Source organism: Halichoeres trimaculatus, unplaced genomic scaffold (assembly GCF_033239565.1).
Source record: "Halichoeres trimaculatus isolate MK-OKI-2021-1 unplaced genomic scaffold, fHalTri1.1 fHalTri1_scaffold_7, whole genome shotgun sequence".
Lineage (NCBI taxonomy): Eukaryota > Metazoa > Chordata > Actinopteri > Labriformes > Labridae > Halichoeres > Halichoeres trimaculatus.
Window position 1 is genome coordinate 24,669,624 of NW_027437185.1, and position 27,981 is coordinate 24,697,604.

Genomic DNA, 27,981 nt, shown 5'->3' on the forward strand with positions numbered 1-27,981 from the left:
AGAAAAAGTCAGGAGATGCAGAATTTTTTTTTAAGTTCAACTGGGTTTAATTTGTCCCTGGGGAAGTTGAATCTGTATTCTGTTAAAGCACCGGATAATATTTGTCTTACTGGCGTGTAGTACTCCATGATGGGGTAGTGCAGCTTCTTTCCCTTGGTTGTGCGGCCGGTTAAAAAACATGTCTGGCAGATGTCCACATTGAACTGCTTCAGACTGCGATACCTGTCAAGATCAATAAAACACAGAGACTGAACTGATGTTTGCAAGAAAACTGGCAGAGGAGGGAGATATGTGTGTGGCAGTGGGTATGTGTGTGTATGTGTGTGTGTGTGTGTGTGTGTGTGTGTGTGTGTGTGTGTGTGTGTGTGTGTGTGTGTGTGTGTGTGTGTGTGTGTGTGTGTGTGTGTGTGTGTGTGTGTATGTGCACACGCTTTTATCAAACATCCTTCTGCTCCCGACAGGTGTGTGTCCATTCAAGCCACCTAGGAATCCTAACTATTAATTATGGATGTAAACTGATTTATGAAATTCAGATAAAAAGGGAGGAAACCAGGTTTGAATTCTAGGTTTGCAGACATGCATAAAACATTTCATTTGCTAGATCTTGTGAAGACGAAGAATATTATGCAACAACCCGAACATCATGTGCGCACTAAATTTCATGCAATATCAATTTTAGGGGGGGTAGGTTTCAGGTCAGGGATTTTTTAGCATGTTGCTTGAAGCTTTCCTGCAATAAATGGGTAATATTACCCAGTTATGAGAGACTGGGCTCTTTATTCTCATTACTACTTATTAGATTTACTATCTGCACCAAGGTGTTGTTGGATGGTAAGTTGTTCCTAATTTGTATGAAAGCAAAAAACAGTTGCTACAATTAAAGAAGCTTATTTAGGTCTCCTTTTTGACTCAATAATTGTTAACATGTCTGCAGAAACTTACACCACAGTTTAGTTACAAGTAGGAGTGTGTCCCTGGCCCAATTGTCTATGAGTATCTCAACCTCGTTTGATCAGGTTACTGTTATAACTTTTGTGTAACTTTACACTTTGCATGTATAACTAACAAACTACCCTGTCTTTTTACCAGTAAATTAAAGGATATTCACTCATTTTTACATGTGCTAAATGGGCTTACAATTTCAAAATTGTATTTTTTACTATTTTGGTTGTTTGATTTTGTATGATTCTCTACAAGCTATTCAAATATCTTAATAGCGCACTGTGATGACTGAAGCTCATCTTGTGTCTCCTGCCTGTATGTATCTGTGCACCCATTTATCCACACTGGCATGCCCACCTGAAGCCCTTGATGGGACACTGTTTGCAGATGTAACACTTGGCCTGGTGCTTGGTCGACTCTGCAGCCGCCACACGGTGGAGGACAGGCAGCCAAACCATCGACTGAGGCTCCAGGCTCATCCACTCCAGGAAGTGAGACACCTCGATGGCAGGTTTCCCTGGGGCCTGTAAAAGGAAGATGAGAGGGAGGGAAGAAGTGCAGGGGCCTGTAAACAACCCAAATATAGCAGAACAGCAGGGCAGCTAGAGGAAGTAATGAGAGGAGAAGGTGTGCTTCCTTTCAGTCCAGCAGTGAGCTATTGTTGAAAATGGGAATCAAAGGGAATTCAAAAGATAAGAGGAAGAGGAGGGTAAAACAAGATGTTCTACACAGTGGGACATTTTTGGCTTTTATGCCACTTCTTGAACAATTTTAAGGCTACAACAGATCAGTCATGTGTAATGTGTCTGTGTGCACAGCGAGAGTGTGTTTGCAGACTAACCTCGTTGAAAATTCCAGAAAGTGGGATAAAAAGGAAGTCAACCTAATAAAAGAATGACTCGCCGAGCGCTGAAAATCCGTGATGTGCTAAATTCTCATTAAGTCTGCATCAGAGATGCATTAAGAGGATGATTTCCCTGGGGCTTCCTCCAGCGCTCATGCAAAGTAGCATAATAAATGTGTGAGTGTATGTGTGCAGACTGATCACAAAGCCTGTGAGGTATAAGGAAGTCTCCCAGGGATGGGGCAGCTTCTCCCCAGCAGCAGAGGAGCTTCGTGTGGGAGGTCAAACAGCAGTGTACCTTGCACCTGGAAGTGGCACTGAATATGCTGAGCACGCTGCTGAATCTCAAAGCAACACGCTGAACAGATGGGATGCTTTAAACATTACTGGAAAAGTGGTGTGATAAACGTTTAGTCATCCTTCAAAACTCTGTTTTCTCTGTATAAATCCACAAAATGGCAAGCAATAAAACAACATAAAACACTCCTCAAAAAGTTAAAATTTTCACTTCATGTTAAGAATTTCCTTAGTTGAAATCACATATTAATGCCTTCAGCAACATTATATTAAATAGTTTAGCCACCTATCTTTGCAAATTCCTTGCCCAAAGTTAATCCAACAGGATTTTTTGCCAATAGGGTCAAAAAGTCACTGTGTTAGCCCTGGGCAAATATCTCCACAAACTGATGCCCAGTGATTAACAAGCAAATAGGTCACCCTCCAGTTCACGTTACAAGGATATAATACATGAAACTATGGAGGAACAGAAAAAGGAATTGATTCTGAGCAGCTGCAGCTGATACAGCAAGCATGGACCAGAATAATGTGTGTATGATTAGCATCTGACTTGAAAATGAATTAAAAGGTTACGCATAGGTCACCATCCAAAAGTCTGTGTCCTGCTCCTGACCACTTCCTAATTATCTGACGTCCCGCAGTGAATGTCAGAAGGTTAAGTTTCAGCAGCGTGAGCTAAACATGCTCATTCACACTTATACTGAACAAGTGAGGAAACAAGGGACGCAGATTAATTTATGCTACAAACATGTCTCCTCATTTGGTTTTTACTCTGTGCACTCCTGGACTCAGTGACCTCACATCATCTTATAAATATTCCAGCAGATCAGATTCTATAAACAACTTTTCCATTAAGACCTCTTGTATTTCACCTCCAGCACATTTATGTTTAGAAACATTATGCATTAGCTGCCAATGGCTCAGTGATTTTATGGGCTTTAAAAGCAACATAATGCAATATTAATGAGATGTAATGTTTGTAAAGCATTATTCTAAATGTGTACGCTAAAGCTGGAACTTATATTAATTATGACTTCTTTTTTTCATGAGATGGTGCATAGTACTCGCATTTCCTCTGAAGAAAAGTTGGTCTGTGCTGAAGTTTACTGAACACAATGGGATTTTTGTTGCAGAGTGACACCATAATTTGTTTCATACTGTTGTTGTTTTTTTTAATAGAATGCATCCAAGGGAAAATGTTTAATTTCAGCCTTCAATTCTCAAGTTTCAGCTTTGCAGTCTGTTTCTGTTTTTGTATTTAAGCCCTGACACTTGAAACTTCTGTCTTGATTATTTGGAAGTCAGTCATGATGTTTCCCTTTTTGTAAAAAGGCATTTTTGAAATCAGTCATAGTTTGGTGAAGCATGAAGAAGTGAATTTGGTGACTAAGGTTTAACTACATGAAGGGTTATATGAAAAAGCCATATGACCATGTCCACTCACCATACGGAAGCAGCTACGGACACTGGGCTCCACATTGCTGCCACCAAAAGCAGCGACTTCACCTAGCTGTCGGGGGATCTGAATGGCTTCATGAAGCAGCAAGCTCAAGTGGCGTTGGTCAGTCGTACCTCCAGGACCGGCCACCTGACGAAATAAGTCTGCAGAAAACACACATAGATATACATCAGTGTGTAAGAGCAGGAATTGTTTGTATGCACTAAAAACAGTTGCATGCATGTGTATAAGAAAAAGAACAATAATCTAAACCGCATGCTATCAGACCAAAAATCTACTTTTGATCTTTTCTTTTTATACAACTTCTAGACCATCATTTCAGGCAGGAGTCTTAGTTTTGTCGAATAAAACTCACTTCAGTGACAGATAAAGAGACTGAGTCAGTATTTGTGGGTCTGCTGGTCTGCTCAGAGATGAAAGAGCTCCATAAAAGTAGAGTCTTGTCAGGATTTGAATGAAGCCTTTACCAAGCTAGCAGAGACTCAGCCTGTCACCGAAGAGATGAATGCTGACAGGCCTGTGAGGGGCCTGCACAATACGACTATAAGCACCTCATGTATCTCCCTCTCTGTGTAGTTATTCCTCCTCTTCAGGGACAACATTGGGTATTATCACCTGCATGCAAAACAGGCAGCTCTATAAATTTCTCAGCACCAGTGCTGAAGAGAGTTTGTCATTTTAAAGGTTTCTATTGAGTTGTTTCATGGACATGAGATTTAGATATGTTTTATAGAGACAGTGCTTCGGGATTCAAACAAGCAGACTGTGATGTTTCCTCAGGTAATGGTTTTCTTGGAGTTGGCTGTGACATAAAACTGTGAAAAGCCATTACACAAGTTTGGTTTCATTTTGTGTAAAGCTAGCTCTTTGCTAAGTAAGAACAACACCCACACAGATAAAAACCCTAAAATAGTTATAAAGTTTTAAGGTTGACTTTACAGGAGCAGATAAGTTTTAAGGTCCCATATTGTGCAGAAATCACTTTATTAAGTCTTTTAGTGAAATTTGTGGGTCTTTGGCTTTCCCCCCAGCCCACAAAATGTGATACTTTATGACAAAACCTGTACTTGGTGGTGCTTGTGAATGTAACATCCTGACCTAAACGAACTGTTTGGATTTTGGGGATTTGCCGACGTCAGCGATTCCCTTTTTTGACCAATCAGGAGCAAGTCTGACCTGATTGGTCCACCGGAGCAGATACCCCCGAACCCCCTCCCCGCTAAAGCAGTGGGGAGGAGAGTGCCAAAGTTGTAGAGCTATCATTGCTCTGCTTTTGGCTGTAAACAGCCTCATAGTTCCATGCACAAGCTTCCCGTCTCGGAAAAAGACAAGAGTGAGTGGCTAGAGTTCATTTATCAAGGAAATGTGCCAGCTACACTGATTAAAACTGTGCATGTGTGTGCTAGTCACTTCACAGCCGACTGCCTTTCCAACTTCGGACAGTACAAGAGAGGGCTAGCGAATAGACTGGTCCTGAATCCAGGCGCTTTACCAACCATCCGCCAACATACCTTGGACCCTGGAAATGTGAGTATTTTAAATGCTGTGTGCTGTGGAGCAGATGTAAGAGCTTTTCCTCAGTGTCCCCCCTGTCTCTGTGTTAGCTTCAGGATGCTAACTTTAGCTGCAGTTAGCCTGTTGTTTTAGCCTGAAATGTTACGATAAACAAGCTTCACTGTTTTCTAAACATTGTGCACTTGCTCTCAGTGATGCGAAAGAGGGAGGCGGTGGCTCATTTACATATGAAGGCCATGCCCACTAAATCAGACCGTTCTGAACCGAGGGGCTATTAGAGCCTGGAAACAATGCTGCTGTGCTTGCTTTATTGGCATTTTGGACCATGGCACTACCATTTTATGAAGACATCAATGATCCATATTTAACTGCAGAAAAGGAGCATAACATGGGACCTTTAATGTGCCAACCATAAAAAAATAACCATATGACAACAGATACGCTAGCTGCCCTAAGCTAAATAAATAAGCCTGTTATCACTTAATGGCAACTCAAACATGTTGCTACAGGTACCAGATGCGGCCAACATTACATTACCTCAACCTTAAGTTGTGTTGTATTTGGCACGGTAATTTGAATTCTAAACAATAGCTTGGTTCAACGTGGCGAAACACAGCTTGGTGGGAGTGCTAACAGTTTTGTGCATTTGGTTGTACACCAACAGAAAAATGGCAAATAATCCAGTATTTTATAGAAGCCAGACTAGCTTAAATCAAAGAAAGGCCAACACTGGTTTCTTGACTCTAAGAAAAAAATAGCTAGCAGATAAAGCAAAATCTTCTTACATAGTTACAATTTTGGCAGTGTTTAGTTTGCTTAAAATTTCACTTTTTCCCCTACTCACTAAAAAATCCATTATGCTGTTGATACACTTTGTAAATAAGGTCATGATTTTAAATGTTCTGCCTTCTAATATATTCATAAATCAGCTGCAGTGAATGAATTTACAGGGATGAAATAGTTTCAAACTGCCACCATGTTTCTTTGATGTGATAATTAAGAAGCCAAAGCTGGAAACTGAAAACGATTTGGTGCATTTGACAAATTTGGTGTGAAAGTTGCACATTTTGATGTCTCCAAAAATGTGCTTGTGGCAAGGCAGTTTTTTTCACCAAAACAAGTTACTGAAGTTCCATAATTGGTGTCACCATAAAGTCAAGTGATTCTGTTGGGAAAAGAAGCGACAGGATGTGACAGGCATATTCCTTTATGACTCACAGGATTTGTGGTGATGTAATAACCTCCACCATCTGCATTCGCATCCAGGTTGATGCAAAGCCTTCCGATTTATTTGCAAATATTGTGCCAGTGACGTCTGATTTATATTTGCATGTTTGGCAGAAAACACAATCAGTCAGAGAAATGGCAAACTGTTGCAGAGACCACATGTCGCACTGAACCCAGAAAGAGGAGGCTGACTCCCCTCAGGGAACACTCTATTAAAGGCAAACCTGTTAGCATTCAAACTCAAGGAGCTTGCACAGATGGTGGTGTGCACAACAGGACTAATCCTTGCGTACACATGTGACTGTTGTCTTAGATTCTGTGTCTATAAGTTATTCCAGGTCCACCTTTCATCAGTCCAAATGCTCACTTTACATTCTTCCTATATTTATAGGATGACTCATAAACTGGGTTACAATGGGACAATAAAAACATGAGCAATGTTATAATAAAACATTACAGCATCATTTAGAATTGGAAGAGGAGGAAAGGTAGGTCTTAGCTCTCTGTTAGTTGACTTGAGAAGAAAATAAAAGAGAGAGCTCAAGAAAAGGAGTGTGCATGAATGGTGTCTTTGGCAAGCAATCCTTTTAAAGCCCCTGCTGTACTTTGGAGAAGTAAAAAAAGCTTTCTCTTTTATGGCTGTGGAGTCATTTCCTCCATTAGACTAAGTGAATGTCTCTCTGTAATACTGGCAATCAGGGTCGTTTTGTTTTGGCTCATTGTTTGCAGTTGAAGAGATGCATTAGGCACATGAGCGAGCACGAGACTTACATTTGTACTTCTCCTGGACGTCTGCATTGCACAAGCTCACCAATCCCATTTTAAAGCTGAGGACTCGCATTTTGCCGTTGCGAGCACTGGTGACAAAAACAACACAGAGAAGAAGAGAGAAAGAGAAGAAGATGAGAGACTGCAGCAGCTTGTGAATTGTAAATAATCAAAGAATCGTGTCTGTCTTTGTAGTTCATTAGATGATGATGTCCTGCTGTGAAAGAAGTTTGGAGGAATTATGAGGGTCAAAGCTGTTCAGGACAGGGCAGTGCAACAGTGTGAAATTGTATTAGAGCACATCCACACTACCTAAAGGCAGTATAGAGACTTTGTGAGGTGTGTGAGGGTTTTTGGCAGCAGGGCATTGCACATACACTTTTCACTAACAGACGTATTACTAACATATTTTTTTTTAAAAAAAAGAAAGAACTAGAAAAGCACTCAGAGGGCGCAGACCTCCAACAAGCATAGTGTGATTGTCACGCAACACTTTAGTCCTACTTTAATGTTATACTCCCTTTCAGCAGACTGTCTGCTACAATTTGGTGTTAGTTGCAGGTTTGTACGACAATTTGTTACCTGACAGTGCTAAAAATGATGATGACCCAGTTCATATTTCATATTCTGGATCTTAGTATCCAGGATATTGCCAGGATCTGGATCGTACTTTTACATCTGTCAGAAATTATAGTGACCTTGTCTCGTGTTGTTTTGCAAAGCAATTCGACCATTTATCGTGGAGTTATATATATGGTGAAACTGGCCCTATCTCACAATGGTTAAGAATTCTTAAAAAAAAAAACCTGGATCCAGACAGTGATCCAGATCACCTCCAAAATTTAATCACTTCTTCCGTATCCCATTTTGAACATTTCTTGAAAATTTCATCAAGATCTGTTGTTACTTTTTGAGTTATGTTGTTCACAGACAAACAAACAGACAAACTCCCCAAAAACATAACCTCCTTGGCGGAGGTAACTAGAAAAAGAAGTTTCTTGCTTCTGGCTCCCTACAAATCCAGATTTGACTTTGCCTTGTGTCTTACATACAAAGCTCTTACCATTCCTGCACCATCTTATCTTGGAGAACTCATCGTGCTTCCCTACAACACCATGCTCTCTGAATGCAGGCCTGCCTGTGGCACCAAACAGCACTACAGTGATATGGTTGGAAAAGCTTTTAATTATTAGGCTCCACTTCTTTGGAAATACAATCAGGGATTTTGGGCAGTGGATACCCTCTCTTGAAAGAGGCTATGGTTGAGCTGGTTTAGGCTGTTACAGCCTGTAATACAGCTCCAGGCTCAGAGTGAAAAAAACTCACACCATACCAAGTCTACTTGTCATAACATCTCATTAAATTTAATTAAAGCCACATTCCCCTGACACAAGCAGATATAACATCTAACTTTGCGGTATAAAAAGAAAAAATTTAATTGTCTAAGTACAAGTCTATTGTCTAAAAGTAAAAATAGCTGCCAATGCAGCAAGTAAAACATAAGGCTTGAAATAAGATTTTACATCTTCATCAGTGAATCTCCTGTCCAAGGTTTTGGTCTACAAAAAGACAATATTTCTATATCACTGTTGCCAAATTTTGAAGAGTGCTTTCTCATGGTGTACCCTTGAGAGATCTCTGTAAATAATTTAACAAAACCCCCCTCTTTCCAAAAAAGAAGTGTCCTGAGAAAACTTGCTTTAAACTGGCACTGCATAGATAAGGATAAATGACTGATGGATTTACTGTAATATTCTCCAAACACATCCCTAAAGAATACACATATACCCTGAACAGGACTCTGATCAATGTCCAATAAAAATGTCACTGCCAGACCCAGTCGAAGCTTTTCAGGGTTATATTCAGTCTTCCTCAGATTGATATGAAAGCCAGAAGAAAGGGGATGGGGAAACAAAGCTACTGTGGAAAGACAGTATTTGAGAAGCAAACACACCACTACTGTGTGTGTGTTCAGATTTCACAGCTCTGGTGCCAGCACAGCCTGTAAGAATTGACTGCTGAGCTGAGCAGCCTTGGAACGAAACCACAGGCTTATCTAATTAACATTTGGATAGTTAATTGAGAAATCTAGAATATCACATTCATCAGAGAACTTCAGATCAATAGAGCATATAATTGAACAGAAGTGTAACATTTCCAGGATAGATGCTGCTTGGAAGAGGTGAAACTTCTCTCTGGCCAGGGCGTCAGAGCTATGGTGGAGAACTGAGACAAATTACAGTCACATGGAAAACGTGTGCAGACATAAAAAAGCCTCCCGTCCCCCCTCCCTCCTACTGGAGTTGGTCCAGTGGAGCTCAGGAGCACATGGGGGCGACCGTCTGTCAGCACCTTTTACACACACTTTCTGCTATGTGTCGCATGCCATCTTCAATATGCACCCCAGTGGTGCACCTAAGGGGACGTGTCACTCCTGCACACCCTGCTAGTGTGACACGCCTCTGGAGGGGACACACACACAGATACACACACACACACACAGGAGACATGCATGTTGTGAATATGCGTGCTCTGGCATAAACACAAACATCAAAATGAAAACAAACGTGCACACACTTCATTCAGGTTCACTGCTGCTGTTCATTGTAAAACAAAAAGGCAATTACTGAAATTTATGCCGAGGGTGAACTCTCTGATTGTCTCTCATTAGCAGAAAGTGGTTAAGAGCTGCTGCCTGATATTTACAGCACTCACAGTTTTTTTCCCCTGTATTTCTGAGTCAGTGCTCTGGGTTTTCTATTTGGACAAGGCAGAAAATAGTCAAACAGGGACAAAGATACGGTGAATGTGGGTGTGAAAGAGGATTTGTTTCTGCTGTGTCTCAGAGGGGATGATTGGCCGTTTGCCTGGACATTGTTATTGGAGCTTTAGCCATGCTGTGGCTCTTTATACTGGAGGTGTCTGTGCTGAGAAACACTGAAGCAGTTACATAAAAACTACACACAGACTGGCAGAGGACTGCGAGGATTCACAGTTCCTGTAGACCCCCCCCCTAAAAAAAAAAATTCACAGGAAACACTGAGACACAAATATTTAAACCACTTATATCAGTGGATATTCCAATGTAGGACTTTATGGGTTATTTAAGCTGAGGTCTTCATAATGCCTTTTACAAAACTTTCTGAACCATGGCTACAAAACAAGACTAATGAGAAATTACATAACACAAATGAGTTTGTCATTTAAAGGAATATTGCACCGATTACTAGTTAAACATGTTTTCCCAAAGCTATCTTTACCCACAATGCATCTCAGCAGCCTGCAGTTTGGTTTGAGATACTTGCTGTGTTAGTAGTTTTTATGAGCATTAGACAACATAGATGAAAGCCTAAGGGCAGAAAGGGGGCTTTGTTACCCATAACATCACTCAAATGCCCAGGGTTTAGTTAGAAATGTTGGACGTGTTAGTAGCTGCTAACGCTGCCTCGAGCCTTTAGCCTGAAGTGAAATCAAGGTGTGGGCTGCAGAGGTGTGGCAGGCTCACCTCTCTTTAATGTCCTGCCCCCAGATATTTTTCAAATACAGTCTTGAGCCTTTATTGACATTACTTGAGAGAAGTTGTAGCTATAGGAGGCAATTAATGTGTCAAAAATTCAGTCTTATTTCTTGAAACTCTTTCGATCGTCTAAACCAATCAGCATCTCACAACGAATGCCATGATAATAAGTATTAAGACACTGAAAAAGTACACTACCTGTGACCTGTTGTGACCTTTTTTTATGAAGCATTGATGGTGTCTTTCATGAGCTCAACGACCCCACAGCAAGGAAAGGTTTTTTAATACTACAGAGGAAAAATAAGGAGCAGGCACTGCACTGTGCTCCTCTCTACAACAGTCTCTCTTGGACTCATCCCGTACCAGCAGCAGAAAGGCTGAACGTATTTATTGTTCTGAGTGGTGACTTTCCCTTTTTGTGTGAAAGGATGCTTTCAAGATTCAGCTTACTCAAGCTGGTTTCCCTTGATTTTGCTACACAAGCTGTAACAGACTCTGCAGAGCTCTCCTGAGCCTCAAAAGACTTCATACAGTGTTCACTATTGTACTCCCAGAGACCTCTAAACCTGCCTTGATGTGTAAACACCACATTTTTCAACCACAACCACATCAGTAGAAAGTTCTACAATGCTTTAGAAGATTGGTAATATCAGATATTTTTGTATCACTTTTCATTTGCTGAAGGGAATTCGCACATAGTTCTTGATTTTTTCATGTGTAACATACATGCAGGACATTTTCTGTTGTCTGGTATAGACGCTAACTTGGTCAGCCAGTAGAGTAGGAAAGCCGTGGTCTCCAATAAATTACGTGAGAAAGCTTGTGTGGCTCATGGGCAACAGCTTGGGTGGCATGGTAAAGCAGCAGCTTAGCACTGTCACCTCACAGCAGGAAGGTTTTGAATTGGATCCCAGCGGCCGGCTGTGGTCTCTCTGTACTTTCTCTGGATTGTTTATGTGTGTTCTCTCCAGGTACTTGGGTTTCTGTCACGCTGCAGAAACACTCAGGTTAGGTTAATTGGTGCATCAAAATTGCCCATGGTTGTCAGTACAAGAGTTAATGTTCTTCCTGTCTCTGTGGATTTGATCAGGCAGCCAGCCTAAATTTGCTTTTTTTTTCTTGGCATGGCCAGGCTGATTTTAGACACATGAAATGAGATTTGTACCACAAGGATCAACGGCATGTTTTACAGTGGCTTGAAATGCAATTCCTTCTGGATTTCAACAAATACTGTCCTAATCCTGAAGCTATCAGATTTCAAAGTGTATTTGGCAATAATCCCAATGAAACTCACCATGAAGAAATTAAAGCCAGAGACAAGGGCTGTAATGAGGCTGCAGAAGGATGAGTTGTGCCCCTTGCAAAATGCCAGCTGGGTCAAAAACCTCCAAACCTCCTCTTCTGAGCAATGCAACCAGTGGATAGGCTGATGCAGCTTTCAGTATCAGAAAATTCTTACAAAAGCTACACATCTGTTACTCAAGCTTGTTTACCTGTCGTAGACATTTAGCAGCCAGTTGAGGCACATATCAACACAGAGCGGGATGTTGACCAGGATAGATCTCTCTTCCTCCAACCTCTCGTAGAGCGCCGTCAGACCGTGAATCATCTCCACAACATCCATCAGGTGCTCCCCTTGCTGTAGCTCCTGCTCCCGAAACACGTCCACAAGGCCACTCAGCGCCACCAAATCCACTGTAATCACACACAGATACATCAGACAGCACAGAGCTTTTAAAGTTTAGTGCTTTTATTTTGACACCAACATATGCTTTTATATGAAGTTGATATTTTTGGAGGGTTTGAACGCATGCTCAAAGGCATAGTTATGCTCATGCTGGAGCCTTGTCCGAGCACATATTACTGCATGTTCCCTTTGAGCACACACAGCCTCAGACAGAGCAGGATCATCTCCCTCACCTCTGCAAATGAGCACTCAGATGACAGCAGTGCTTAGTCACCCATTTTTTCCCACTTAAGCCCGACCAGATGTTTCAAGAGCAGTGACACAAATTTGATCTCGCTCTCCTAAACTAATTTGAAGGCCCATCCCTTGGAGTGGAGCTAAAAGGGTGTCCGTTGATGCCAGGTATAATTGGATCGCACAATAATGAGGCAGAGGAGGGAAAGGAGATAACAGGAGTATTCTCAGAGGGCTGGGAGGGAATCACCTTAAAAATGTATTTCTGATGGGCTCTTATACACCACTTCTCAATCATTCGCCGAGAGTGCAGAGAGTAAGAATTCAGCAGTTATCAAGGCAGGCTGGCAATTAAATTCTGTAACGATATCAGCTAAAAGTCCAGAGGAGTAGTGAGATAAGAGAGCAGGCAGGAGAGAAGAAAGAGAAAGAGCCATTGAAAGGGTTCATCTGAGCTTTACGCTTTTATAACAGCAGCTTGGGACGTTGAGGGGAGAGAAGATGGCAGGAGAGAGGGTGAGCATGATGAAGAAGGAAGAGTGCAAAATTGGTCACTTGCAGTGTCAGATGTTGTTATATCTAGAGTCAGGGGGAGTTTGGGTTCTGCAGGTGAAGGAAGATGACATTAAGGGGTCACAAGCAGGGACATGGAGGGAGGGAGGAGAGGATAGTTTTAGGTTGTGGAAAAAAAAAGAAGAAGACAGAGATGAACATCTGGAAGGAAAATTGAGAGGAATGTGATGAAAATTGGGAAGAAATTAAAAATGACAGGCAGGAGTGGGACTCAAGTGGTTCTGTGACCCTGAAGGGGGCACATATTCAAGCTTCAACCATGCATTAAAAACTAATTGCCTTCCCTTATTTTATTGTAAGCCAAATGGACCAATTAATTGCTCTAATTATACAGCAAGCCAACAATCAGGGAGGTGATGAAAAAGAGGAAGAAATCTGGCGCTTGAATGGTTCAAGTGGCTCTTTTCTGTCATCAATACATTTGATTTCTGCATCTGAAAGCCGATAGAGACTGCAGAGAATATTTTCCCCCCACAGCTCCAAGTAGTGCAGCAAGGAGCGATGATTCCTTCGACAAGTGGATAAAGAAATGTGCCACGGCTAATCGTTGTATCTCATTCCCGAGGAGAGCTTGTCATGGTGGATTACTGATGGTGCAGGATAATAGTGAATCATTTAACCAGCCGTCCCAGACTGAAAATGCCATCGATGAAATGCCGTACGTACATCTCAGAGCCTTCTGAACTCGCCGCAGCTTCATGGCTGTTCTGTATGCGGAGAACTTGATGTTGTTCAGATCCGCTAATGGAAGGAGAGAGAGATGGAGATTAGAGTAAATGAAGAGCTGTGGGAAAACAAACACGCACCACTCCACCTTTCCAACCAGAAATTAGACATCACTATCTCCCCACATGTTTATCACACTGCTGCAGAAGTCATTAGTGAAGTACTGTATTGCTAACTTTATCAGTGTATATATAAATATATATATATGTGTGTGTGTGTGTGTGTGTGTGTGTGTGTGTGTGTGTGTGTGTGTGTGTGTGTGTGTGTGTGTGTGTGTGTGTGTGTGTGTGTGTGTGTGTGTGTGTGTGTGTGTGTGAGACAGTGCTCCCATCTCCCCTGCAACCTCCCCGTGTCAGATCAGATTAACAGTAAAACACATGATGTCGTTTAATCACAATTAATTAAAGGCTAAGCAAGAAGCAATCACAGCCCTGGCAAATTGGGCCTCGTAGGTTAATGACAGTAGTGATGTAGTCCCCGAGGTGTTGGAAACACAGGGCCTTTAATGAGCTGTGTGACGGGGCCTTCAAAGTAACAGACCAGTTGTGCCGCGCTGCTGGTGCTGCGCAGCCCAGCGGGAGTCCTGGACCAGCGAGCACAACAAGAAGAACGCTTTAATTGTGACCCAACTCACCGAGTGCTTGGTACAGTTCTGTCATCTTTGGATGATCCCAGCATGTTGTCTGGGCTTGATGGCTGGATTAAAAGGAAACAAAAAGGAGAGTTTGCACAAAGCAGGAAAAGTCAGAGGTGCACATTAACAGACCAGAAAGATCAAGGTAGAAATGGAGTTAAAATGAGCCCAGGGTGAAGAGACAGGCAGGTGTGGCAGATGGTAAAAGAACAGAGATCAAAGGGTAGTGACTGAGAGCAAGAGAACACAGCGACCATTGTTTACAAGAGATACGAGGCCTGTAAAGAGGAGGCAGCCGTCAACAGATTTAGATTTGGGCATCAAAAGGATGTGGCAATGCTGCTCTACTGGAAATTCAGTGTCAGCAACTTAAAAGGCTTCACTTAAAGATGCTCCAAGAAATCCCAACCAGCATACATCAGACACATACATTTACACCACCTTCATCTATACTGGCTCTGTGGGCACATTCAGAGAATGTACAATCCCATAAAGTGGATATAGACGTAGGAAAACACACCAGGATCCTGACAGGAAGGAGTCTGCTGTGACTCGGGGGCCTTTTAAGGCAGTACTCTTTGTTTCACCCGTCCAATGTCTAAATCTATCTGAATCACTGCTCGAACACTACTCCCACCCCCACATGTATAGTGATACAGCTCATAAAAGGTGGACCAGCAGACCTACACAAGACCCCAAAGATTCTGTTGCAAATGATAAAGAAAATAAAACCAAAGTCTGCGGAGGAACATTCTGTACTAAACACTCCGTCTCTTACCTGCACACAGACAAAACTCAGACTCCTCTAAGCATTCGCACAGTTCATTGATAAAAGTAGCAGCTCTGTAAAGGTGAAATAGTATTGATGAGGTAAATAGATAAACACATGACTGCTCAGGCAAATGGAGCTCAGAGTGGCTCAATAGAGTTCCTCCCTGAATCATTTTGTGGTTATCTGCTTTCTGATAGCAGTTCTGTGAAAATGCTGGAAAATGAGAGGCAAGCGTAAAAATAAGAAAAAACACGAAGAAAAAAAGATTACAGTGCTCTGCTGTACATTTAACGTGTGTAAATAGAATATTAACCCAAAGTGGCACAGATGGATGAGTTTTCTAACACATGCTTATTGTGAGAGAAAAACCATCCAAAACCCTCTCTGTGCTTATTAAATGTGTTGGGCAGGAAACCACGAGAGCAAACGCTGAGATGTGCCAAAAATTGGACAAACCCCATCGTGAGAAAGTCCGCGCAGAGTTAACGAGCTCTGGTATCATCGACAGCATCAAAGGCACGCCTACACACAGCAGAGCAGTGTAACAGAGGGCCAGGGGAGAGCATCAGGAGCAGTTTGGACGGTTCTTTCACAATTTAAAAAGTAAAGTTTGTATTTACCTCACATACACTTTGTATGCACTTGGCATACTGTGAAAGATTTTTAGAGTTCTCCTTAAAAATTACTCAAATATATATTTTTGTAAAGGACTACAGCCACCTGATGAGTATATTTGTCCACAAACAAGCTCATCACGTGGACTGGTCACTCTAAATTGTCCACAGTCTGTCTCTACATGTCAGCTGGTAACTTAGCAGTGTGAACTTCACCTTGCACCCATTGACAGCTGAGATACTTACTTACTTACTACACTTAAAACACACCCCCAGATCCCAAAACAGGATAATGAGTAAAGAAAAAGGATGGTCATATTCAGGTTTGTTATCCTTTCTCCCTTTCCAGACCTCTAACAAAGTCAGGAGTGCTCCTTTTCAAGAGCTGTATCACTCTTAGATCTATTTCACATATAAACTCCTGGAGCTCTGAACCTTCTCTCCTGTCCTGAATCTCTGGCCAGAATAATTTTCAAGAAGGAAACAAACCTCTACTGACACTGAATAATCAGTCTTTAACAATACCCACATCTGTAAGCTCAATCTCAAGTTAAATTCATTTAAGTAAGAGTGGTAAATGGAGGACTTTTAAATGATTAAGTGTCCTTGTAAGTGATTTTTCTGAAATTGTGCTATACAAAATACAGGGCAAAAAAAAAACACAACCTCTGTAGCTGAAACATGTTTGACCTATCAATAAACCCTGCAGTGCAGAGCACATCTACAGAAGTCTACATAACCCTGTTGACACTTCTCTTCAAGTCTCGCCCAGCGGGTTCTTAAATAGCCTCTCAATCCTCAATTGTAAAGGAAAATGTTGAGTATAAATGCCTAGAAAACTCTTACTCGTATGACTCAGAGCTGAAAAATCCAACAGAAACCAGCCAATCAGCCAGAGCATGAAGGAAACAGCTACACAAGTGGCCATAGAAGTAATAACTCCATTAAACAGTTTCACATGACTGATTTGCCCTGTAGTGACTGTTCCAGAAGAAGAACAGCTACCGTTTCCATGTAGAATGACTCATGATAATATTATGTTACCACTGTTTGTTCATTGCCCGATCAGAAACCAGCTCATACAAACAAACGGATACTGTTTTACAGACTTTTTTGTTGTAATAGACAGAATGATTTCCTCAGAACAAACACTAACAGCTGCACTAACAGCTCTGAAGCAGCTGTGACAAGATAAATTTAGGTCAAACTCAACTTAAGTGGAATAAAGTGTTACTGATGCACAGTATTCAAGCCCATTTGTCCCAAAAAAACACAGAAACACCTTTCTTCACTTCAGTCTCTGCCTGCAATAATAGCACACTCTTTTCCACAGCACAGAGTGACCGTGTAGTTGCACTTACTTGATGTAGTAGGGCACTTTGTTCGGGGAGATGGCACGCTCCCATGGTATCTGCACTGAACCTGAGCAAACACACACAAACCAAATCAATTACAAAATAGTCATGTCAGGCGTGAAAAGCTATTGTGCACAATGTCCCTGACAGCGTGTCCAGATAGCGTGTCCATTCAGACCCTCCTAACAGAGATGCTCCAGTGTACAACAGGAGCAGTAAAGCCAAAGAGACAGGTCTATTGTGTTAGGGTTTCCTCAGAGTGTTGGTTTGTTTGGCACAGCTAATAGAATACAGGAGGCAGAGGAGTCCTGAGACAGGGACACTGTGGAGTTTATCCGGCCTCCAAACTAAACCACAGGGGGCTCAGCCAGGGATCAAACAGGACGGACTGCACAGGGAGACACAAGAGACAGAGAGGCACTCTGATGTGCAAACAAACGCTGTCATTGTCAGTTTTTTTTTTTCAAGGTTATTTTTTGGACTCGTATACATTTAATTGGATGGACGACAGTGGATACAGTAAGAAACAGGTCGGGAGTAGGGAGCGACATGTGTGAAAGAGACCCCAGGCTGGATTCGGACCCAGGCCACCCGTGCAAGGGCAAACCTCATGGAGCGTGACCAAGACCACCAGGCCATCTGCACTACCATTGTCTGTTTCTATACAATGGTATACCACAATCTGGACTTGCATCTGTATGTGCTAAATAAAGAAATACAATTGCAAAAATATATCCAGCACATTCCAGTGACAAAGCGCTAGTCAACTTAAAGCTTGTTCAGCAGAGCACAGATCAAACCGCCCATTCCTTTCCTAAAAGAGAGAGATATATTGAAACTTTAAACTATATCTGCTGATGAGATTAGATTGCACGTTGCTTGCTACCATACATATCAGCTTATTAACCAGCATGCTAAGTGTGCTGGGCTGGTATTATGTTACACAAGGGTTAAAGCAGGAGCAGCTGGTGACGCAAAAGAGAAATCCTCTATGAATCCTCCGTCTGTCTCATTTCAGTTCAGCCTGGGCAGTTTAAGTCTGGGTCCTATCCAGTTACTCTGCCCCTGAGTCAGGACTTAGCTCTATAATTTAGGTTTTATAATGCTTCTCCAGAAACCATCAGGAGATGTGAGCTGTGATTGTAGTTGTAAGATAAATTTGAAATAATGCATCATAAAGCATCATATTTCTCTTTAAAAAATGGTAAAGTAACAAACAACAGTCCAGGAAAGCTCCTGAAATTGAAGTTAAGGATAGTACTTGACTAATGTTTCCAATTACACTGCAGTGACAGCTCTGTACCAAATGTGCGATGTGCTTTGCCAAACAATTAGTTAGTTTGGTGCAGACTCGAACTCAGAGGTTCCTGCAGGCTGCAAGAAGCTGAGCTGGCAGAGAGTGGTGCTCCATAAGCCCCAATGTGGCATCTCTGAGCCAGCGTGACAGGAGCAAAACTGGATGGGGCTGGTGAGGACACAGAACACACACAACCATGCACGTACACACAGTGCCATGCAGCACAGTTTTTCCATTTCTTCATCAGTTTAAACTAGGTAAAGTAAATCACATTTTCAGCCCCCTGCTAGCTCTCTGCAGCCTTTGAAGAGCAGCAGGTAAAAAGAAGAGACAGAATTCACAACTACGTTTCATGGCCTCAAATGAGGAGGATGACTGTTGTGTTGAGCATCGCTGGGGATGTTCATCGCTACAGCTCAGTGTACCTGATGAAGAAAGACGATCAAAGCCTGCAAGCTCCACCTCTAACCCAAATATGCACACAAACACACATGCTGCGTTTAATAGGCTTAAAACAAAACTGTAAAACATCTTAACTTTTTCCCCCATCCTCCCCCACAGGCTCTGAGACTCTATCTCGTCTCAGTGTGGCGCATACCGATGTGACGTGAGGTAACAACTTCAAATAGCAGAAGAAGACTTACTGGAAAGGAAGTGCTGAGATCCAGGGCCAAAGTCTCTATGAGCATCCTGAAGCTGCTTTAGCCGCTCCTCAATGGAACCCTGAGGACACACACGGACACACACACCCACACATAGATGAGTTAAATCAAAGAGAGCTGTGCTGTTCATCCCTCTCCACCTCAAATCCCTTAAAAGAGACATGCACACACACAAACCACCTGCTTTTCTACTATTAGCTAACTGCAGATTATAAATTATGCCATTTTCCTCTGCTGCCCCTCTTGAAGGACTTTTAAAGCCTTTGAAGAACTGCAGGTATGAAATGAAGACAGATTAGAAATAAAACACTTTGTTGAAATGGGGACAATGGCTCCTGGTTGAAGTGTCTGCGCAGAGGAGAGCTGGAGGAAAAAAAAAGAAGATGAAACATGTTGCGCAAATATTCGTGGAGTCTCAGTTGTCAAAATTAAGTCTGTAAAGGCCTCTCACATCAGTTATGTTTCCCACAAATGGGATTTACCCTGCCTAATCCTGGTTTATTTGAAATGTATTGGATTTGGCACATGAATCAGTGTCAGCTGGATGTTTGAAACACGTCCTCAAACAATGGGAGGTAAATCCACTCTCGCTGAGGTAGAGAGACAGATAAAGACATGAAGTGATGGGAGGAAAATATGAGGGGCTTTAAGACTTCAAAGATAGGAACAGGCAATAAGTGGTAATGTGTAAAGTTGGGCATAGTAAGTCGGCATTCCTCTGCAGGAAGAAAAAACAATATAATCTGGCCTGAGATCCAAATTGGCTGCATGTAAAACAGAGAATTGTCAACACGCCACGGAAACGTTACAGCCAACTTTTCCACTATTTCCACACTCTATTTGTTGTACAGGCAATTTGGGCTGCCGTAAGGAAGACAAATGACCAAATTATCCCTGATCGACAAATATTAGCAAATCAAATTTGGACAAAGATTTTTCTCTGCCGCCAGGGAAGCCAAAATCAACAGGGCACAGGATGTTGCTGAGGATTAGTATTTATCTTTTTAATCAAAAGAGGAATGGGACACAGAAAGGGAGACGAAAAAGCTTCTTCTTTCAGCTTGCATCAAAACAGCCGAGTGCCGGGTCAGTGCATCTAATTGCACTGAAATTAACTGAGCAGAGACAGAGGATCAGCTGGGGATGCAAGAGCAAGAAAGGCAGCTCAAAGATGGCCTCAGAGGGTTTTTCTCTCAAAACCCATTTGCAACACCTGTCTCTGCATATGTCATTGAGGCTCCACTGATATCAGAGGGACTCAGAGAGCGATCAAGGATCAGGGAGATGAAAATCTGCAGGTGACTCCTGATACTAAAAGCTTTTTTAAACAAGGTTGATCACCAACAGGGATTAAAAGCCCTTACTTTCTTCTTGAATCAAAGACCAGAGGACACGCTGCTGACTGCAGCACAGTGCATGAAAGATTTAACAGAAATTGTCCTGTAAAAGAACTTTTTCCTGCCGGCTCTTTTTTAGCTCCAACGCAAAGGGACATCAATGAAGAGCAGGCAAGTCTTGATTTCTTTTCTTTCTGCTCTGCTCTCCCACAGAAATCCTGTCCTAAAATACATGAGCCGTGGTGACATCCCGAGAAAGATGTCGTCTCGATATTTCAGGCTCCACGAAAACTGTGATCCTCCGATTTGATGCACACATGGATGCTTTGAGCCACCGTTTAAAGTTTTCATGCATTGTGAACTGCATGAAAGAAATATTGTAATTGAAACAGAAGGAAGTGGGATCCTGATGGTGATGAAAAATTAGACTGACAGATGTTCCTATTTATATGCAAGCTCATTTCAACCCACACAATGTAAAAGCTGTCAGTATGACTGCATCCTTATGACATGATGAACCGCTGTGCCTTTGACTACAGAGCATGGGAATTTGATAACTTTGTTTAAACAAGTAACCTAAAAATGGATCAGCACAAGTGAAAAAAACAGTGCCTGTTAACAAGATTCAAGCTGCATCTTGATTCTGACTCACCTGTATGTTACAGACTACTGAACAAAGCACACATCATCAATTTCCTGATCTCTATAAATGATAAATGGGGTTACTTAAGATCAAATGATTACTTTTGTGTTGTTTTACAGGGTTTTTGGTGCCATTTCAACATAACCTCAAACTGAGTTTGTGACCATTTGACCCCATTTTTCTTTGATTATCGGTGTGTATGCCAATGCAAATGTCTATGATTTTACTACCCATTTCAATCAAGTATATTTAGGTCATTAAATGCTGTTATCATTGCTAGTCAGCAGCAGAATTACTGGTTGGTTATTCAAACCTTTAACATTTAAATGGACGCAGGCAATGCCAGTGATATGTAGTGTCTGGGCTGTAACACAGCCACTTCTCTTTGGTTGGAACTGTAGTCCAGTGCTATTTTTAACAAACACAGATGACAGATGGCACCTCATAGCACGGCGCAGTTTGTAATATTCTGTTCTAAAAACAAAAGACATAAAACTGTGAGTATGCTGTGTTTGTAATCAGATTACTGTGTCACCAGCACAGGTCTGTGGATGTGAACCCACGTAAAGGACCACAGGCTGGCAGTGCGGTCTTTACTCACATCAGCCACACTCCAATCAAACTGACCTCTTTGACCACAGACTCTTGACAGATTCTTAACATTTGCAAATAAGTTCAAACTTCTGTTAGTTGTACTGTGGAGTTTTAAAGGCTTTACTCATCACTGTTTGCTCTGCTGTTTGATAGACAACCTCATCCCTATTTAGGCTCAAACAGACATATTCTTGTTGATGAATCTTTTACAGCTTTGCATCCTTCTTATCTTCTAATCAAGATCATATCAAAAACAGCAATGTAAAGTTTCTGGCTCTTGAAACTTTGTTCTTTTTTAACAAGTCTTATTTGTGTATTGGCAGCTCAACACCTACCCAAAGTGAAGCCATAACATTTAGCACTCCCCCTGGTGACTGGCTGTAGTATTGGACACAAAGCTCATCTTCACCATTATAACATAAGGGATGGGGTTGAAGAAGAAAGTTTACATGTATTTTTTGAACATTTCAGCATTACATCTCCAAAACAACACTTAAGTTAGATGATCTGTGGGATAGAAGTGAAGTGATTGGAAAGGTAAAACCAGTAAATCTTCCCACTTATGATCGTGAAAAAGGTAGTTACATCTACAAATTCAAAGTCAAATAAACCACCTCTTACATTTTTTCAAACCATATGTGGATTAGACTAAAGCACTTTTTGTTCCATCAGCCCTAAAATGAGTCAATCTGTTCCACATTTTATTTCAATAAACAATAAGACGATAGGACCTTGAAATCTCTCCTCGAATTTTTATTTTTTTTTCTGAAAAAAATAAATAAATAAATAAATGTACCTTACAGCATTTAAAATTATGAAAAGAACCGTGGAAAAAAAATACAATTACGAAAAAGAACTCCTCAGTGATTTATTGAATAATAGTAACCACTCGCTTCCCTTGCTTAATTTCATCAATTTATTTTTATTAATGTTTTCTTCATCTTTAATTTAATTTCATTTAAAGTATTAATTTATTATATTGTTCCTGTTGCTTCACTACTGACTGATTTTAATAAAATACTTCATCTGGCACTTCCTTTGCATTTTAATAACTGAACTGACAAGACGTACCTATAGTTTGCTCTGTACATTCATTAAGTTAAAAATTAAAAATTAAAAAGACATTTAAAAAAAAGTCCATTATCAGTAGTTCCATTTACCAAAACTGAAAACCAGAGTAGCATATGACAAAACAGACCTAACAGAACAGTCATGCTTCATACTACAGTCAAAATCAGTCGGCAGTATGCCATGCCAACATACTACATTCACATGTAGTAGGTTGTAGGAAGAAGGCGGTTTGGAAAACAGCCAATATCATGGTTCAATACTTGGCTCAGTTTAATACTTAGCTTTAATGTTTTTTTGTATATTTGGCTGTGTAACCAAAGTCACAGGGTCATGATGACATTATGATTGGTTAATATATAAAAAATCGAGGCATCTCTGTTAAGCTTGTAACTCACCATAGTAACGTTTTACCTTCTTTTATTTAACTGTATCTGCAAGTTGATGAGATATGTTTCCTAAAACCACTAAATGAATGCTTTGATCCTGCTTGGGAAACAGTCACAGGGCATACAGCAGCCTAAGACCACGAACCACTTCTGCACAAAATGTCATGGGAACTCACTCGTCAAATGTTTAGACATTTTCTGTCCAGAGCAAAGTAGTGAACACACCAATGCTCAGATCATATCACTCCCATCAAAAGAAAGTCGCTTAAACATTCCATTTAACAGTACCAAGCCAAGAAAAATCCTCCCTGTGTGCGACTGATCTGTTTTCAGGAAGCCATCACAGCCACACAAACGGTTTCGCTTTGGGGACAAAGGTTTAAGTCGAAGCAATCTACTTTAATTGCTACACTCGTAGCAGAAAAATAAATACAGATCTCTTAGCTCTGCTCCTCTCATGAACTGTTTATTTCTTTGCTTTTCTGAGTTCAGAGCAGCAACATGAAAGAGTCAGTGTAAAGAGGGTGTGAGCGAGTGCAAAGCGGATACTGAAAATTAATTTCTCAGAAATATTTAAGAGATGCTGAAATCATCTTAAGAGGTAAGAGACACAGAGGAGGTGATGAACAGGGACTGGAGTAGCTTTTAAAACATCATGATGAGCCAGGACGACAGGCCGGGGAGAGGGTGTCACAAAGGTTATGCAACAGGAACAGGGTGTTCTTACAGCGGGTGTGGTGAAGGCTGAGTGTCTGGTCGTGCTTGGAGAAGCACTGCAGAGGTTGTGGATGAAGGATGCAGCTGAAGGTTGAATAGCTGTGTGCTGTAGAAACGCAGTAATGCTCCCAGGGTAAAGTATCCATACATTTCTGCTGAGCATTCAGGAAAGGACAAGTACAGTTCACTGAATCCAAAGCACTTAAGTCTTGTTAGTTGTAGGGCTTTGAAAGTAGATGCCAAAGGTTAATTGAAAACCACCCTCTTACTCTAAGTGAATGTATTTAAATCCTTTATTTCCATCTTTCATTTGTATCTTCTACAGTATCTCCTGCTTTACATAAAACTTCATCAGTAAGACAACTCTTAATGTGAGAGGCTTTATTCCTTAATTCATGAACGCTATTTAAATGTCAGTTAGTCTCATGAAAGTGTGTTCATGGGAAAAACACAAAGCTCAGCTCATCAAAAGACAAAACGGAAAAACAACAGTTGGCCACAAAACAGACCCATATTGAGCCCATTGTCTGAAGCCTTTTGTGTTTGATGCTACACTCTTTGACGAACGTCCTTCACTGAGAGTAAAAGCTCAAAAACTGCTCCCGCTGTTAAGAAAAAACAGAGTTTAATGAAACAAAGCTTGAGACATCTGTTACTTTGATTTAGCTGCAGGATGTGTTGATCACTGATGTTATTAAAGCAGTTAAAGTAGATTTTACTCAAGGATGAAAGCTGATCGAAGTAAAGACATGGACCACTGAGCGTAGCAGGTCAAATAAATAAGTCAGCAGTTTGCAACAATGCTTGTGAAAGGAGTTTTTGATGATTTTTTTCAAGTGTTAGAAGCATCTATTTGTTTCCACTCAATCTAATCCCTTTACTGTCATGATTAAAACAATTAATTGTCATTGTGAGTCAGTGTTCTGTTTTTCCAGCAATATTCAGCTGTATTTTACATCCAATGGGTTGAAAGGCAAAAAAGGCTTCGAAAAATATTCAGCCCTCCTTTAAACATTCAGCAAAACAAGTTCAAGTTCCTGTGAAAAGTCAAATCTGAGTTGATTTCATCCCCCATTGTGGACGGAGCGGTATTTCTTGTTTCTATGCTTCTTGGTCCTGTACAATCATCCATGGTTGTTCCAACAAAGAAATCAAACCCTACTGTGTTTTAAAACTTAAAGGTCCCATATAATGCAAAAATCACTTTATTAAGTCTTTTAGTGAAATTTGTGGGTCTTTGGCTTTCCTCCCAGCCCACAAAATGTGATATTTAATGACAAAACCTGTACTTATTGGTGCTTGTGAATGCATAATCCTGACCCAAAACAAGCTATTTGGATTTTGGGGATTTGCCGTCATCAGGGATTCCCTTTTTTGACCAATTTGGAGCTAGTCTGATTGGTCCACTGGAGCAGATACCCTCGAACCTCCTCCCCGCCCACTCCATTCCCCGCTGCTGGTGACAAATCTCTCCAGCAGTGGGGAGGGGAATGCCAAAGTTGAAGAGCCATCACTGCTCTGTTTTTGGCTGTAAACAGCCACAAAGTTCCAAGCACAAGCTTCCCATCTTGGAAGGAGACAAGACTAAGTGGCTAGAGTTCATTTATGAGAGAAATGTGCCAGCTACACTCAGTAAAACTGTGCAAGTGTGTGCTAGTCACTTTATGGCCGACTGCTTTTCCAACTTTGGACAGTACAACAGAGGGCTAGCGAATAGACTGGTCCTGAATCCAGGCGCATTACCAACCATCTGCCAACAAACCTCAGACCCTGGAAATGTGAGTATTTTAAAAGCTGTGTGCTGTGGAGCAGATGTAAGAGCTTTTCCTCAGTGTCCCCCCTGTCTATGTGTTAGCTTCAGGGTGCTAACTTTAGCTGCCGTTAGCCTGTTGTTTTAGCTTGTAATGTTATGGTAAACGAGCTTTGCTGTTTTCTAAACATTGTGCACTCGGAGCTCGTGGGGCTGCTCTCAGTGACGCAGAAGAGCGGGGCGGTATCAGCGGTGGCTCATTTACATATGAAGGCCACGCCCACTAAATCAGACCGTTCTGAACAGAGGGACTATGAGAGCCTGGAAACAATGCTGCTGTGCTTAATTTATTGGCTTTTTGGACCAAAACATGTGACCAATATTTCATGAAGACATCAATGATCCATATTAAACTGTAGAAAAGGAGCACAATATGGGACCTTAAAATGTATTTAAAATCTTAGCTCTTTTAGGGACTTCAACAACAGCTGACACCTGTGGTGTCAGACATTACAACTATTTAGAAGTAATACATCCTTATGTGGATGGTTTTGTTCCCTTTTGAGGTTCATGAAGAGTCACCCGTTTTCATTTTAGTCTGTTTTATGACTCGCTTTCAAGTCAGCCCGGAGCTTTAAATATACAAGGTTTGTTGTCAGGGTGTTAAAGCCTGCACATGACTGTGACATTACAGGAACTTTCTGCCGTTGTAGATAAAAGGAAACCAAAAGTTCAGACTCAAAAATCGTTCAGACTTATACTGGAATATTGCAGTATAAAGCAAATACCTTAACCTTAAGCTCAGCAGGGCACCCTCTGAAAATTAAAGCTAAAGGGGAACCCCTGCAACTTTAAGATTGATTTCACCTGCCTTATCTGTCAAATACCTGACATTCTTTCAAAAACACATTGATTTCCTTCAAAGTCATAAACACAGCTAAGATGAAAACAGCAGTTTTAAGTCAGATGTTGCACAAATCCATAACCCGCACAAGGACAAGGTAAACATATGCATCCATTGTTGTGCCTCTGTTGAGTTTGACTCCTGTTTTGGATGCTGCAGACAATGCCAAACAGGCACCATGGACCCAGCAATGAACTCTACCTGAAGCACTTTCCATCTGCTGTTGAGGTGCTCCAGGGCGCGGGCGTTCTCCATCGACAAATGGACGTCGGAGATGGCCAGCTGGTGGGCCAGATCATTGACGTGCTTCATGCCCTCTTTCACCTGGGTCAGCTCCTCTTTAAATAACTGCAGGAGAAACACAGGCAGACAGAGGGTGGTTGGAAAACAAAGCCCTGAAATACCAATACACCATCACAAAAAACAATATCACATTACTTCATCCATCTCAGAATACATCAAAGGGTACTTTTGCGTGGTGTTGAAACAATAATTGCACCTCATTTTGCACTGTAGAATGTATGAAATCAGGTTGTATTAGACTTGAGTTTCTGGAAACTTTTGCTTTCAGTTTTTAAAACTCCTCTGCCGGCGTCACAGAGCAGAACTCTCTACCCACAAACCTGAAAGTCACTTACATCTAAAATACAGGCAACAAAGACACCTAAAATAGAAATGGAGAGAAAACAAACCTGTCAAGAAAATGCAGCCGAGTGTTGTTTGTTCTTTGAAAATCGTTGTCTTAACAGTATCTGACAGTTTACAGTAGAGATATAAGGATTTTTATTCAAAGGTACAATGCAAAAATTCAGACCTAGTTAGCTGTGGCTGCATAATTTTAACATTAGACCAAAATCAGGTGCTTTTAAAGAGACACAGCTGCATCTTTCCTAGAACATGCTGTAACTGCTGTAAAAACATGAATTCAACTAACATTAAACTTTTGCTTTTAAAACTTTTAAAATAATCAAATGAACGTTTTTTTCTTGACAGCGATGGGTGATCTTGAGTAGCTTGAGTAATTTGTGACCATAAAGACTATTTTCCTATTCAGTTGATATAAAATGATGTGTTATAATCCCTAGAAAATAATCTTTGATACCTGCAAATATGCTAGCTGTGATTAGATGTCAGCAGGAGAATTATCAAATAGAGAAAAAACAAAACACAACAAACAGGAATGTATAACATGCACATTTCTGATCATAGAGGTCTGGGTGATGCTTGTTTATCAATGTGCTGGCAAATACTGCATTAATGTGAAGCTGAAAAAAATCAAGAGAAAAGGCAATTAACAGCAAATAAACAAGCAGCATTTGGTAATTAGCTTATTGCTTTGGTAACTTCTTTAGATCAAAGATTGTTTTTATTTCGAGTCCATTTGTTAAATGTCAGGCTTTGCTACTTTTCCTCATTTTTATTTGAAGTGCAGTCATGCCTTTCAGTTTACAAGAAG

General features: G+C 41.1%; 1 protein-coding gene across 3 annotated transcripts in view; it reads right to left on the reverse strand.

The window, feature by feature from the left end:
- Positions 1-27,981, reverse strand: part of drp2 (dystrophin related protein 2) — a 95,032-nt gene that overhangs the window by 18,933 nt on the left and 48,118 nt on the right. For all 3 annotated transcript variants that reach the window (XM_074674061.1, XM_074674060.1, XM_074674058.1), the window contains exons 7-16: positions 26,727-26,873; positions 19,106-19,184; positions 17,171-17,231; positions 14,424-14,485; positions 13,730-13,804; positions 12,063-12,264; positions 7,056-7,141; positions 3,528-3,685; positions 1,300-1,466; positions 111-222 (exon numbers count right to left, since the gene is read on the reverse strand). In XM_074674061.1, the coding sequence (XP_074530162.1) occupies positions 111-222; positions 1,300-1,466; positions 3,528-3,685; positions 7,056-7,141; positions 12,063-12,264; positions 13,730-13,804; positions 14,424-14,485; positions 17,171-17,231; positions 19,106-19,184; positions 26,727-26,873 (1,149 nt within the window). The remainder of the gene's footprint in view (positions 1-110; positions 223-1,299; positions 1,467-3,527; positions 3,686-7,055; positions 7,142-12,062; positions 12,265-13,729; positions 13,805-14,423; positions 14,486-17,170; positions 17,232-19,105; positions 19,185-26,726; positions 26,874-27,981) is intronic.